Source organism: Quercus suber, unplaced genomic scaffold (assembly GCF_002906115.3).
Source record: "Quercus suber isolate HL8 unplaced genomic scaffold, Cork oak 2.0 scaffold_191, whole genome shotgun sequence".
In the NCBI taxonomy this organism is placed as follows: domain Eukaryota; kingdom Viridiplantae; phylum Streptophyta; class Magnoliopsida; order Fagales; family Fagaceae; genus Quercus; species Quercus suber.
In genome coordinates this window covers 1,139,960-1,153,803 of record NW_027069649.1, presented here as the reverse complement: position 1 = coordinate 1,153,803, position 13,844 = coordinate 1,139,960, and the positions used below count along the sequence as shown (strand labels likewise).

General features: G+C 37.6%; 1 protein-coding gene across 1 annotated transcript; it reads left to right on the top strand.

Annotated features, from left to right (window-relative positions):
* The first annotated feature begins 7,567 nt into the window (after positions 1–7,567).
* LOC112029314 (farnesylcysteine lyase) lies at positions 7,568–12,661 on the top strand. The gene is made up of 5 exons (XM_024062001.2): positions 7,568–8,243; positions 8,997–9,170; positions 11,110–11,469; positions 11,589–11,764; positions 12,193–12,661. The coding sequence occupies exons 1-5, from the start codon at positions 7,686–7,688 to the stop codon at positions 12,455–12,457; spliced, it is 1,533 nt and encodes a 510-aa protein (XP_023917769.1). The 5' UTR covers positions 7,568–7,685; the 3' UTR covers positions 12,458–12,661.
* Positions 12,662–13,844: the final 1,183 nt, after the last annotated feature.

The following is a 13,844-nucleotide window of genomic DNA, read 5'->3' as shown; positions in this document are numbered from 1 at the left end:
TAGATTACCTCTCTCAACCATCCTCTATCCTTTCTTCCCTCACTAGCACCTCCATCTTGATCTTAGGCCCCCACGACCCAATTCTAAACATAGAACCTAGCACACCCAAACTCAAAGATTTACATAATAACCATATCCAGAATATATTTTCCACTAAGAAAATCAAATCAAACAGAAAAAATAGAAAATTAAAAATGAAAATTGGAGTAGAAAGGACGGCGACCACCATTGGTGGTGGCGTCGTTGGCAACCACTTAGTTGATGGTGGTGCTAACAATGCAAGTCTTGTTGTGGCGGGGCTCAAGACCAAGAAAACTAAGATAGGCGGGAAAGGAGGATGATAGTGGAGGGGTTTTGTGGCGGTTGGGAGAATAGACTAGCAGTGATCGATAGTCTTTGCCATGGAGGTCGGCCATGAGATCTTCCATCATCGAGAAGGATGAAGGTTGCACCGGTGGATGGAGTTTGATTGAGGATTAATGGCGAGAGAAATGGGTTAAGGTTGAGAGAGAGAGAGAGAGAGAGAGAGTAGGGTTTGTTTGGGTTTTAACACTTATTTAATTGGTCATGTGCTTCTCACATGACTAAGGACACTTGATAAATTTTTAGTGTTCCACCTAATGGTGTTTGCAGGAATTTATGCAACTTAGGTTGCATAAAATTCTTGCCTAATTAAAAAAAAAAAATGTATTTTATTAACAAAGAATCCCAGCTAGCAAGCACTTAATCTATATTATCTATAAGAGAATTCCCTTATTTGGATTAGAGTTTTATGTGGTTTAGAAATATGTCTAAATCATACGTTCAATAGAGAAAAAACTTGAGGATAACCCGGTAAAAAAATATCTCTAACTTCACTTAAAATGCTTACAAAATATGAAATTCTCTTACTAATCCATGTTTTCAAGACAAATTTATCCAAAAAAAATTTTTAAAATGAAAATTATGACATTAGGAAAAAAAAAAAAACTCATTGCACGGAAAACACATATGATGAGGCTAATAATATAATAATTAGATCTAGAATAGTCAACGCATTAATTAAGTTTTTTAATTAAAAATTACTAGTAGTATAATAAAAATGGATTAAAATACCCTTTTGACATTGATTTCATTTTCTTGGACATACTACTATCTATTTATGTTAATACTTTGGTAACATCTACCATTAAACGAGTGATATGGCTTAATGGATGCCACTTATTTAGCAGTTTATAGTTAAATTACTAATAAATAAAATTGGATAACATAAACTTAAGATTCGGTTTAGTGATTTTTAAGATTACATGAGATCTTAGGTTTTGAACCTAAGATCAACATCTTAAGATCACCTCCAATAATTTTTAACTTCTCAAAACCTAAAAATCAACATCTTAAGATCACCCAAAGGATTTTTTACTTTTATCTTTTGTAATAGCTTGGTATTTGCAGGGCTAAGACTACACACATCCAACAAGAAAATAGTTTTTATTTATTTATTTATTTATTTTTTATAATTTTTTTTTATAATATAAATAATATAATATGCTGCTAAACTTCTCTACCCATGCATAAACAAGGCCCTTGACACAAGAAAATAGTTAAGTATATGCATGGCCGTATTTCAAATAAATATATAAATGGTATGAACAGTACTATTTAAATGGAATCAAAGATTAAGGGTGTGTTTAAATACCGTTTATTTTGCTAAAATTGAAAAATTATTACTAAAAGTACCGTAGATAAAAGTAAAAGTTAGTTGAAAGAGTACAGTGGACCTATGAATAGTGCCAAAAAGTGTAGTATGACCTATAAGACAAAGGAGGAAAACGGTCAGTACGGATCGTGGATGGTAGTGAGCAAAAGGACAAACAATCGTCGAGGGACAAAAACGCTGGCCAGTACGGAGAGTACTAGCAAATCAGCCAGGAACGTTGCGCCCTAACAACCTCCAAAATTTTCGGAATTGAGGAACACGGTGCCTAGTGATCCAGCCTTTTCACAGGGCATAACACTTAAGGAGAGCTTGCATGGCGCTGGAAACCAGTCCAAGAGGACCGAATCTGTGTGGACTCCTAGAGATAGTTCCAAAGTGGGTCCTGTGGATGGTTTTGGGTCGACAAAGGGGGCCGAAGCTAGTGCTGGGCCTCTTAATATTTCGTCTCCTCAAGCCCAAACCCAAAGGAAATATCCGGCCTCTGTTAAAGGTAAAAAAGGCATTGCCAGGGGTTTGAGTCAATCCTTTCCATCTAACTTTGACCGAGCTTCAGTGAAGGAGCTATCTTCTGCAAAATCTCCTTCTCTGCCTCCCTTCCATGTCTCATCTCTAAACCGTGCCCCTGCTGATCTATCCTTTACTTTCTCGGCTTCTTCTAGTGAGCCAAAACGTTTAGATGTGGCTGATGAGGACCTAAGCGACTTGACCGAGCAACGATGCTTAGGGGATGGGCGAGGTTCAATTTCAAGTACTGATGCTAAGACAGCTAACGACAGTGGGATTTTAGGTGAGTCTACCAACCTAATTTCCAATTCTAATGGTCAAGGTCAGTTTTTGTGTGGTGGTAATGGGGTTATCGTTGTTGAGGAAATTACTAGTCCTTGCTCTAAAGATGGGTCAGTTTATGAAGAATTGGGGTTTGACGGTATGGTATTGGAAGGAGGGGACGGAGTCCCTCCATCTGATTGAATGGTTTCCTCCAATCTCTCTTGTTTTAATAATGAATTTTTTGATTTGGAATAGCAGAGGAGCCTTAAAACCCTCTTTTCAGACTTACATTCATGAGTTAGCTCGGTGGCATGATCCGGCTATTTTTGTAATTATGGAGACTAAGTTGGGTGGGAGTAAAGCCAAGGAAGTTTCGGACAGGCTTCCTTTTGATGGTGCTATACATACAGAGACGATTGGCTTCTCTGGTGGATTGTGGTTGTTGTGGAATGAAGATAAGGTGGAGATCAAAGAGCTAGCTAAAACAGAGCAGGAAATTCATGTGGAAGTTAAGGTGTGTGCCTCTAATCTCTCATGGATTTTTTCTGCTATTTATGCCAGTCCTAGGAGTGAAGAGAGGTGCATTCTCTGGAATAATCTTGCTAAGGTTTCTGAGTTACATAATAAGCCTTGGATAATGGCGGGGGATTTTAACAAACCTCTGGTCCAGGAGGATAAATTTGGTGGAAGAGGAGTTAGTGTAAATCGGTCTCTAGCTTTCAAAGATTGTTTAGATATGTGCAGTATGGTTGATATGGGGTTTTCTGGGCCAAGGTATAGTTGGACAAATAAGCGTGATGTTAACAACCTCATTTTGGAGAGGATTGATAGATTTTTCATGAATCTTGAGTGGTGTGTTCTTTACCCTGAGGCGAAAGTCACCCATCTGCCTCGTTGCCACTCTGACCATTGCCCGGTCCTCTTGGAAACTGTCCCTTTTAGAACAGTTCACCTAAACCGACCTTTCAGGTTTCAGGAATTCTGGCTTTCGGATATGTCCTTCCCTAATATTATGTCTAGTGCTTGGAGTTGCGACAGGAAGTTAGCTGAGTCTATTGAGGTTTTCTCAAAGGAAGCAACCTTCTGGAATAGGAATCACTTTGGGAATATTCATCAGAAGAAGAGGAGAATTATGGCAAGAATTTATGGTCTTCAGAAAGCTATCTCTTTTTGGCCGAGCTCTTCCCTCCTTGAGCTTGAGAAGCAGTTGAATAAAGAGATGGAGGTGATCCTAGATCAGGAAAGAGATCTCTGGTTACTGAAATCTAGAATTAATTGGATGATCCAAGGGGATCGCAATACCTCTTTCTATCATGTGTCTGCATTAGCCAGAAGGAAGAGGAACCATATTGCCTCGGTTAAAGATGAGAGGGGAGAATGGTTGACTGTTGAGAGGGAAGTAATGGAGCATTTTAGGAATGGCTTTATCTCCCTGTACACCACTTCTCTCCATGAGACCTCTCTGATGACTAGGCATAATAGGTTTGGTCATGTGCAGCTTTCGGAGGAAGTTAAGGACTCTATTAGTGGCATGGTTACTTTGGAGGAAATCAGAGACGCGTTATGGTCTATGAAGCCGCATAAGGCGCCAGGGCCGGATGGCCTTCACGCCGGGTTCTTTCAACGTTTCTGGCATGTGGTTGGGGATTCTGTGTTGGAGGAAGTGCAGAGAGTCTTTAGAGAAAGAAAAGTTCCCGAGTATCTAAATAGAACTCATATTGTTCTTATTCCAAAAATCCAAGGCCCTGAATCCATTGGTAATTACAGACTTATCAGTCTGTGCAACACCACTTATAAGATCATCTCCGAAGTTATTGTTGCTCGGATTAGACCGCATTTGGACTATCTTGTCTTGCCTTACCAAACTGCATTCGTTCCGGGAAGAAGAGGAGCTGATAATATTGTCATTGCTCAAGAGTTGATCCATACTATAGGTAGAGCCAAAGGTCGTAAGGGGTATATGGCTATTAAGATTGACCTGGAGAAAGCCTATGACAAGATTGAGTGGAGTTTTATTAGGGAGATGCTGATCTTCTTCAACTTTCCTGCCACTCTTATCGATCTTATTATGAGCTGTGTTCCTCCTTTTCGACATCTCTTCTTTTCAATGGTGGCTGCCTCGATTCCTTTTGTCCATCTAGAGGTATTAGACAAGGTGATCCCCTCTCTCCTTATCTTTTTATTCTTTGCATGGAATTCTTGGGTCATTTGATTGAAGAGAAGTGTGAAGCAAATCTGTGGTCTCCTGTGAGAGCCTCTAGGAGTGGTCCTTCTTTCTCGCATTTATTCTTTGTGGATGATCTGGTGCTCTTTGCAAATGCGGATCAAGTTAACTGTAACACTATTAAGTCGGTTCTGAATGACTTTTGCCTAAGGTCTGGGCAGAGGGTGAGTGTAGCGAAGTCTCATGTGTTTTTCTCTCCCAATGTGGGGCCGGATCAAAGAATTCTCCTCTCTGATATTCTCGGGTTTAATTCAACTCCTAATCTTGGAAAGTATCTGGGGTACCCGTTAAAGCATGCAGGAGACCGCAAGCACGACTTTGATTTTGTGCTAGATAGAGTTAAGAAGAAATTGGCAGGGTGGAAAGCAAACTTACTCTCTATGGCTGGCCGGGTGGTTCTCATCCAGGCTTCCTCCTCAACCATTCCGAGCTATGTGATGCAGTATGCTTCTCTTCCAAACAAAATTCTTAATGGCATTGACAGGGTCAATAGAAACTTTCTCTTGGTTTAATTCAACTCCTAATCTTGGAAAGTATCTGGGGTACCCGTTAAAGCATGCAGGAGACCGCAAGCACGACTTTGATTTTGTGCTAGATAGAGTTAAGAAGAAATTGGCAGGGTGGAAAGCAAACTTACTCTCTATGGCTGGCCGGGTGGTTCTCATCCAGGCTTCCTCCTCAACCATTCCGAGCTATGTGATGCAGTATGCTTCTCTTCCAAACAAAATTCTTAATGGCATTGACAGGGTCAATAGAAACTTTCTCTGGGGGACGACGGATCATGCTAAGAAGATGCATTGGGTTAATTGGGGTGAGGTGACAAATCCTAAGGAGGCAGGTGGTTTGGGGTTACAAACTGCTAAAGGAAGAAACACGGCGCTTTTGGCCAAGCTAAATTGGAGGGTCCACTAAGAGGGGAATTCCCTTTGGGTAAAGGTGCTGAAGTTCAAGTACTTCAATAGGCTTCGCCTCAGCTCAAGAAATGAAGCGAGACTTCCTTGTTCCCCGATATGGAAGGGGTTAAAGAAGGGGGAAGGAGTCTTCAAAAAAGGGGTTAAATGGATTCCTGGCCATGAAAGCAGTCTTAATTTCTGGTTTGATACTTGGTCAAATCTTGGTCCTATTGGGTCCCGAATCCAAGGCCCTCTTCCGCAAGACTCAGATAACATGCAAATAAAAAATGTTCTTTCTCCCACTGGTTGGAATTGGTCTAATATCCCTTTTGAGATCCCCCCTGAAGTAAAAGCTGAGATTCAAGCCGTCCCGGTCCCCCGTGTGTCAAGGTGCAGTGATAAGCTTGCTTGAAAGTTCTCTTCAAAAGGGGATTTTGACATGAGAAGTGCCTATCTCCTTGCCATTGACTCTACAGGTATTGGTTCCTTCTCTGGTTCTTGGATTTGGAAACTTTCATCCTTGCCCAGAATTCAATTGTTTATTTGGAAGTGTATGCAGCAGAGTATTGGAGTCAAGGATTGTTTAGCCAAGAGAGGAATTCCACTAGATACTACCTATCCATTATGTCATTCAGAAGCTGAAACTATTCTGCATGCTCTCAGAGATTGTAATTTGGTTAGATCCTTATGGCAACAACTGGGTATACACTGTTTGTATTCTACCTTTTTCTCTCAAGACATCAGGGATTGGTTAATCACCAATGGCGGTCTTAAGACAACTCAAAATGCAGTAGGTATTCCTTGGAATGTTTTATTTTCTTTCGATCTTTGGCTAATCTGGAAGCAAAGGAATCAAGTTGTCTTCAATAGCAAGAGTGTCAACCCGAACTTAGCTAAGGCTATTGCAGCTCAAGCCTCTGAGTTCTTCCTTTGTGCCTCTCGGCCTAGTCAAAACAAGAGAATGGTGCTCAGGCAAGTGAAGTGGGAGAAGCTGGGGGTGGGATGGTTGAAGCTAAACACGGATGGATCTTGTAATGCAGCTTTGGGTAAGGCAGCTGGGGGAGGATTGGTCAGAGACAACTTGGGAAACTGGGTGGTTGGCTTTGCTAGGAAGCTAGGCAACGTGAATAGCTTCACGACAGAAATTTGGGCACTTCGGGATGGTCTGATGGTTTGTCGGCAAATGAATCTCCGTGCCATTATCATTGAAATTGACGCAAAGACTCTTGCTGATGCACTGAGGAATCCCAAGTATAGCAACTCAGTTATCTCTCCTTTATTTGATGATTGTAAGTACCTGATCTCCCAACTTCCTCATGTTCGTATCAATCATATCTTTAGAGAGGCTAATAAATGTGCGGATCGATTAGCGAACTCCGGTTATACTCAAGATTTAGAGTTTATTATGCATTCTGTTCCACCCGTGGACTTGGTTTCCTTTGTTGAAGCTGATTACCACGGTGTTCCTTGTAACAGGCTTGGTCCTGAGTTGGTTCCCTCTTTTTAGTTGAATGTCATTTCTTGTTTACCACAAAAAAAAAAAAATAGTAACAAAAATAAACTGAATATTGAAATAGTTTTCACACAGACGCATTTTTGGCTTTTATTATTATTGTTATTTTTTATTCTAGCGATTGATGCACTATTCATGGGACATGAATAGTTTAGGCTTATGAACAGTAATTTTAAAAGTGAATAGTAACAATTTTTTATTGTTTTCAATTTTCAGTAAAATAAATAAGCAGTATTTAAATGTACACTAATTTATTTTACTATTTAACTTTTTTGTTACTATTTATGGGTTTCATTGCATTTTTTAATACTATTCAGCTAACTTTTAGCTTTATCTATAGTGTTTTCAGTAAAAAAATTTCAGTTTTAGCAAAATAAGTGAATCCAAACAGACCCTAACAGTCTAAATAAAAATATTTTTTCAAACATAAAGCATCAATTTTAGTCTGGTCAAGTTATCAAAAAAAAAAATTTTAGTCTGGTCAAGAAAATTGAAACAAGAATGGAGTGAGGATTGACTCCAATCCATCAGATCAGAAAAGCTACAAAATAAGCAAAGCTAACTTCAGATAACAACAACAACAACAACAACATGGTCTCACCACTCAGCTTATCCTTTTTCACCTTCTTCCTCTTCCTCTTTCTCTCTCATCCCCAAGCCCAAGCCCAATCCCAATCGGATCCCCAAAGCCCAACAAATGACCCACCAACAATCTGCATCATCGGTAGCGGCATTAGCGGCTCCTCCGTGGCCCACTTCCTCCGCCTCTACTCCTCCTCCTCCTCCTCCTCAAACTCAAACCCGTTCTCAATCCACATCTTCGAGAGAAACGGCGTCGTAGGTGGCCGCATGGCCACGGTCAACGTGAGCGGCCAGACTTTCGAAGCCGGAGCCTCAATTCTCCACCCAAAGAATTACCACGCCGTGAATTACACCGAGCTGTTGGGTCTCAAAAACAAGAACCCTTCTTCTTCTTCCACTTCCGATTCCTTCTCTCTCGGCATCTGGGACGGCCAAAAGTTCGTTTTCAAGACACTCAGTTTCAGTTCCAACATTCCCTTTGTCGACAAGATTGTCTCGCTCGCCAACTCGCTTCTCATGTTCGTGCGCTACGGCTTCTCGCTCCTCAGAATGCAAACCTTCGTCGAGGTATGCCTTTTGTTTTCAGCACTAGTTTCTGTCTCTGTCTCTGTTTTTTAACTTCTGTTTAGTCTTATGCCCACATGTTTTACTACATTTTTTCTTTATGGGTAATTATAGGTTTACTTTGTACTAGAAAAACATCGTACACATTTGCAAAAAAATATGTTCAATATTGTACCACATTTGTTAATCTATAATGTGAATCTTAATTAGCTAGTACAATGTAAATTAAGACTTTTCCTTTCTTTTTATCACTTGCCATAGTTTTTTTTACCTACCAATAACAACTTGCCGTCTCGGCAATTATGAGATTTTTTGTAACTCTAGACTTGTTGTCTGTTTTGGTCTTAAATAGATTTGTTTTAGGAAGGAAAAATGATAAAATACTATAAATTTTTAGTATCCTAGCATAAGAAATGAATGTATGAATTACTTTTTTTGTGATTGGTGTCACATTGACTTTTTAGTAGAATTTATAGTATCCTAGCATCAGTTCGTGATGTTTGAAGTGATCGCTTTTAGTTCCTTAAGTGACATGGCCAAACTAAAAACTATAATGATCATTTTAAACTTCAGATACTAAAATCACTCCGGAGGTAAAGTTTAGGGACAATTTTTATTTTGTTAAAATGCTTATGTTGATTAAAAAGTTTGTCCATTTGTTGGTATCTCTTTAAAGTGCTTTTATTGCTCTATGTTTGAAGAAGAATAGGCTTCTCTCTCTCATTGTTGATCTAAATTCTATATTTTGTGGTGTAGGGTACTGTGAATAACTTCTTGAAGTACTATGAAAGGTTTGAATCCAGACCCGTTTTTGAGACAGTAGATGAGATGCTTAAATGGGCAGGTTTGTACAACCTCACCACCCGGACTCTACAAGAGGAGTTGATTGATGTTGGGTTGTCTCCCTTGTTGATAAAAGAGCTTGTCACTGTAAGAACTTGGACTGTTTTACGTCAATGTTTCTTTCATTAATCATCTTTACTTTTTGCATATTGGTTGATTGAGTGCAGATACAACAGAACTACTTTTTTGCTACTGATTTGGAAGGTTGAGTATGGTTATGCTTCTGGGTTGTTTTGGATTTTTTAAATGCTTGCATACAGATTGAGAGAACTATAAAATGATAAAATGATTTGTTATGACTTATGAAACATGAATGGACCAGTGAATACATTTACTGGTTGACTGTGACCATCTCACCATAATCACTATCCCAACCGGTATTCTTCACATATGTCTAAAAACAATTTAACTATCTAACAGTATATGCAGGCAGATTAAAAGTCTTACCAGTTTCACTCAATTAAGATGTTAGAATTTCTTGTTTCTTAAGTCATCCATCTCAAAATCTTCATTTCAACTATACTTAGTGTTGTTAAAAGCGCGCTTAAGCTCAAAGCTCAAAGCCCCAAGGCCCCAGCACTTTTTGCCTCAAAAGCTAAGCTCATTCAAAGAAGCACGTTTAAGGTGTGCTTTTTTGCGCTTTTTCAAAAAGCTCAAAGCGCGCTTTTTGGAGCTTTTTTATATTTTTCAAAAAAGAAAAACCAAAACTGAATTAAAGCTATAGGATCTTGACATTATTGATATAAACCATTGATTTTGAATATTTTTAGTGTAAATTACTTATAAAAAAAAAAATATTTTGAGCATAATTTGTCCTAAAACCCAACCCACAACCTCCCAGATCTTCTCTATTTTTATTTTTTCTCCTTGAAACAGTAACCCACTTAGCTCCTTGGTACCAATTACCATGTTTCAATGTCCTCATATTCTTAGCTCATTCATGGAGGAAAAAAAAAAAAGTATGATATAATATATGTGGTAATTGTTTAGTTACTTTAGTAGTTGATTTTGAACATAGCAAACTAATTCTTCTAGAGTTATAGTCATTAAGTGATTAAATTATTAACTAATATTACTAATTAGTCACAGGGCATTATAGATATAGGAGATTTAAGAAAGGATATTACATGGAAGTACTGATATCTAGCTTATCCAAAAAAATAAAATGACTTGACTAGCAATTTTTGTATTAAAATTGCAAAAGTAGGGCATATCTAAATGTTATATGAATTATATAAAAAGTTTTATTTCAATTTATATGATAATTTGATAATTTGTATGTTGCATTTCTCATTAATAATAATTTTTTAAAATTTTAAATTATTTTTTTAAAAATGTGCGCTTCACTTCAATCAGGCGCGCGCTTGCGCTTTGCGCCTAGGCTCCAAGAGCCCTTTGCGCTTAAGTGCGCCCCTCGCTTTTAACAACACTCACTCGCATATGGGTTTGAGATAACTATAGTTGGGGTGGGACACTTATATATGCACCTTGAGCTATTAAAAGAAAAATTCCAGAAGAAGCTGTTTGCCAATACTGAAGACTTAACTGTAGAAATTCACATAGATTTGGGAATTCACAACCTCATATCAAGCATGAAAATGTGGAAGGCTGCTTGCCCTATTGAAATTTCCCAGCTTCAAGTTTAAACATCACTTCCTTTCCATTGGCTTTTGCTGTTTGCAAAGAACATTCTGGTCTAGTGGGTGATGATGAGACAAATGTCTACTGTTGCATTTGGTTTGAGTTAGGCCATGCTATATACTTTCCTTAGCAGCTTTTATTGCAATTCTTCAAATTAGCAGTAGTTATCTTTAACCTTTTGTCTTTTCAGTTCTTAAATGGTGAATGTCTGAGGTGAAGCATCCTTCATCAGTTTTTCAGTATTAGTATCTTACTTATTCTCAGTATAATGGAAGATGATGTAATTTTGATCTGTTGAAATATAAAATTGACCTGGAACTGGATCATTTTTTTAATAATAATTTTTCAAGATTCATCATAATTAAAATTCTGTTGATTTATGCAGGTCATCACAAGAATCAATTATGGCCAAAGTGTCTCTATCAGTGGACTTGCTGGTGCAGTTTCATTGGCAGGATCTGGCGGAGGATTGTGGGCTATTGAAGGAGGGAATTGGCAGATGGCTGCTGGACTCATTAATCGTTCTGATGCTGCATTGCACCTCCATGAAGAAATAGATTCTGTCTCTTATCTTGGAGAATATTATGAACTTAACTCCACGAAAGGAAATAGTTACAAATGTGAAGTTACAGTTGTTGCCACTCCTCTGGATGAGTTGAATATTCAGTTTACTCCTCCAATTTCAATTCCTAAGAGAAAATTACAGCACACACATGCAACTTTTGTAAGGGGCCTTTTAAATCCGGTAAGTACCTAGCAACTGTTAATACCATATATCAGACTTTTTGTGTGTGTGTGTGTGCGTGTGCATAGTCCGTACTTTATTTTCCTTTTTCTCAAATCTTGATGTGTTGTTATGTCAAGGGATATTTTGGCCTGGATGCTGTATCAAAAATCCCAGAACTGGTGGCCACTCTAGAGGATCCTGACCTTCCATTCACAAGCATTTCAGTTCTCAAGAAACATGATGAGAAAGATTTTACTTACAAGATATTCTCCCGGGAACCCATGGCAGATATCTTACTGGATAGCTTCTTTAGGTAATATTTTAAATTCACAATATATATATATATATATATTTTTCCTTCTTCTGTTTTTGTTTCCTTTCTTTCTTTTGGGATTGGATTTTTGAGACAATTTACTGTATGGGAAGTTGATTTGTATCGATGTCCTTGTGATCCACTACAGAAGTTACTCACTTACACCTAGCAAGGTTGCTGCTCAAATCAGTAATTATGCGGGATCTGGGTTAATGTCTTGATACCTAATTAAGATGTGGGAAGTTGATTTCTGTCAGTTTGCTTACTTCTAGTTGGCAAGGCAGTAATAAAATAGGTGTAGTTGACAAGTTAAATGAATTTGATTTTCACCATTTATTGATTATCACCATCATTGCACTATGAATGAACTAAATGCTGAACCCTTGAATGGATAGATACTAATTACTGTTTATTGCTGCTACTGTCAGTGTGCGGCAGGAGACCATTCGAATTGATTGGGGTGCTTACCCTCATTACAATGCTCCTGAAGAATTTGCACCATTTATCTTGGATGATCGGAATTTGTACTATGTGAATGCTTTTGAGAATGCAGCTAGCACAATGGAGACAAGTGCCGTTGCAGCCGAGAATATAGCTCGACTAATCCTATCAAGGTTTTTTAGCCAAGTACTCTTGATCTCATCTAACTTGGGCTCAAATTCTGATGGAGAAATTTTGCATGTGGATCTGTGAATTTTGTATGTAGGTATACATTTTAAGTGAAACATTTTCAGATTATAGTTAAGACCATGATGTAACATTTTGTACAATGTGATTCACGAAAACAAATCTAAGAATGTACAAACGCATACCAAGTAAAATAAGTAATGTACGTCTAGCAAAGAAACTTGTATGGGATATTGTTGTATAATATATGATTTTATGGGTTGGTGCAAATCTATATCTATATTTTAATATTTAAAAATATAAAAGTTGAAGTGTAACATTTATTGTTGCTTCTGTTTATGGTTATTAGTATATCAATCCGAATCTTAAGATTCTAAGATCTTACATTCCTAAAACGTCCTGGATCTCAGTAGGATCTCTACCAAAGTAAAAATCTCAATTCAGATCTTATAGGATCCTGATCTCATAGCAATACTAAAGATCCTGTGCTATAAAGGGGAAAAAAAATGTTTATTTTGGGCCTCCAAGTGGAGCTCAAAGGCCCCAACCTGATGACAAAATAATAATAAGCAGATCATCCCAGTGGTCCTAGCCCAAGTTGATTATAAAAAAAGCAAAAAATAAAACCTAAGGCTCATGTTAGTCATCACCTTAACCTAATAAACAAAATCGCAAAAGACAGAAGGGATTATTAGAGAGTAGATGGAGAGTGAGAAACTAAGAAATCCAACGGTCACACCACTGTGAGAGAGACCATCAATGACGAAGGTGATTTTTATTTTTATTTTGTAATTCTTCTAACAATGATGAGAATGTTGTATATAATGATCAATTGTACTTTGAGGAACGCATCAAAGATAACCAAAACTTTGGTCTTGATGATTGAGTGTGTTTGTAGTGTTGTTTGAAACATTGTTATTTGCTTTGTGTTGTTTATGTGAGACATTAGGTATTGACATTGTTATTTGCTTTGAGTTATTTATGTGAAACATTATGTATACTTTTGAGTTGTTTGACTTAGAACTTAGTATTTGTTAGTTGTAACTTTTGAACTTTGTTTATGTATTTGTAATTTAGTACTTTGTCTCTTAATAGTAATTTCACTTATTTGTATCAATTTTTTTTCAATGTTTCTTCAATATATATTATGAATTATAATTATAGGTTTTTTTAGTATATTTTTTTTAATTGGAAAGTAGGATCTTACGATCCTCGTGTTGATCCTATGATATGATCCTTGAATCCTCTCACCGATCCTACAATATGATCCTCGAACCCTCTCACTAATCCCAAGTAGGATCTTGATCTTGATAACCTTCCTACTGTTGAGCTATATTAGTATAGCATTTTAGTCCATTCAGTCTACTTTGGTCCATTCAATTTATTTTTGACTAATTAGACCATAAATTGATTCTTTTTGTAATTGTCTATTTAGTTTTAGGCTTAAAAATTC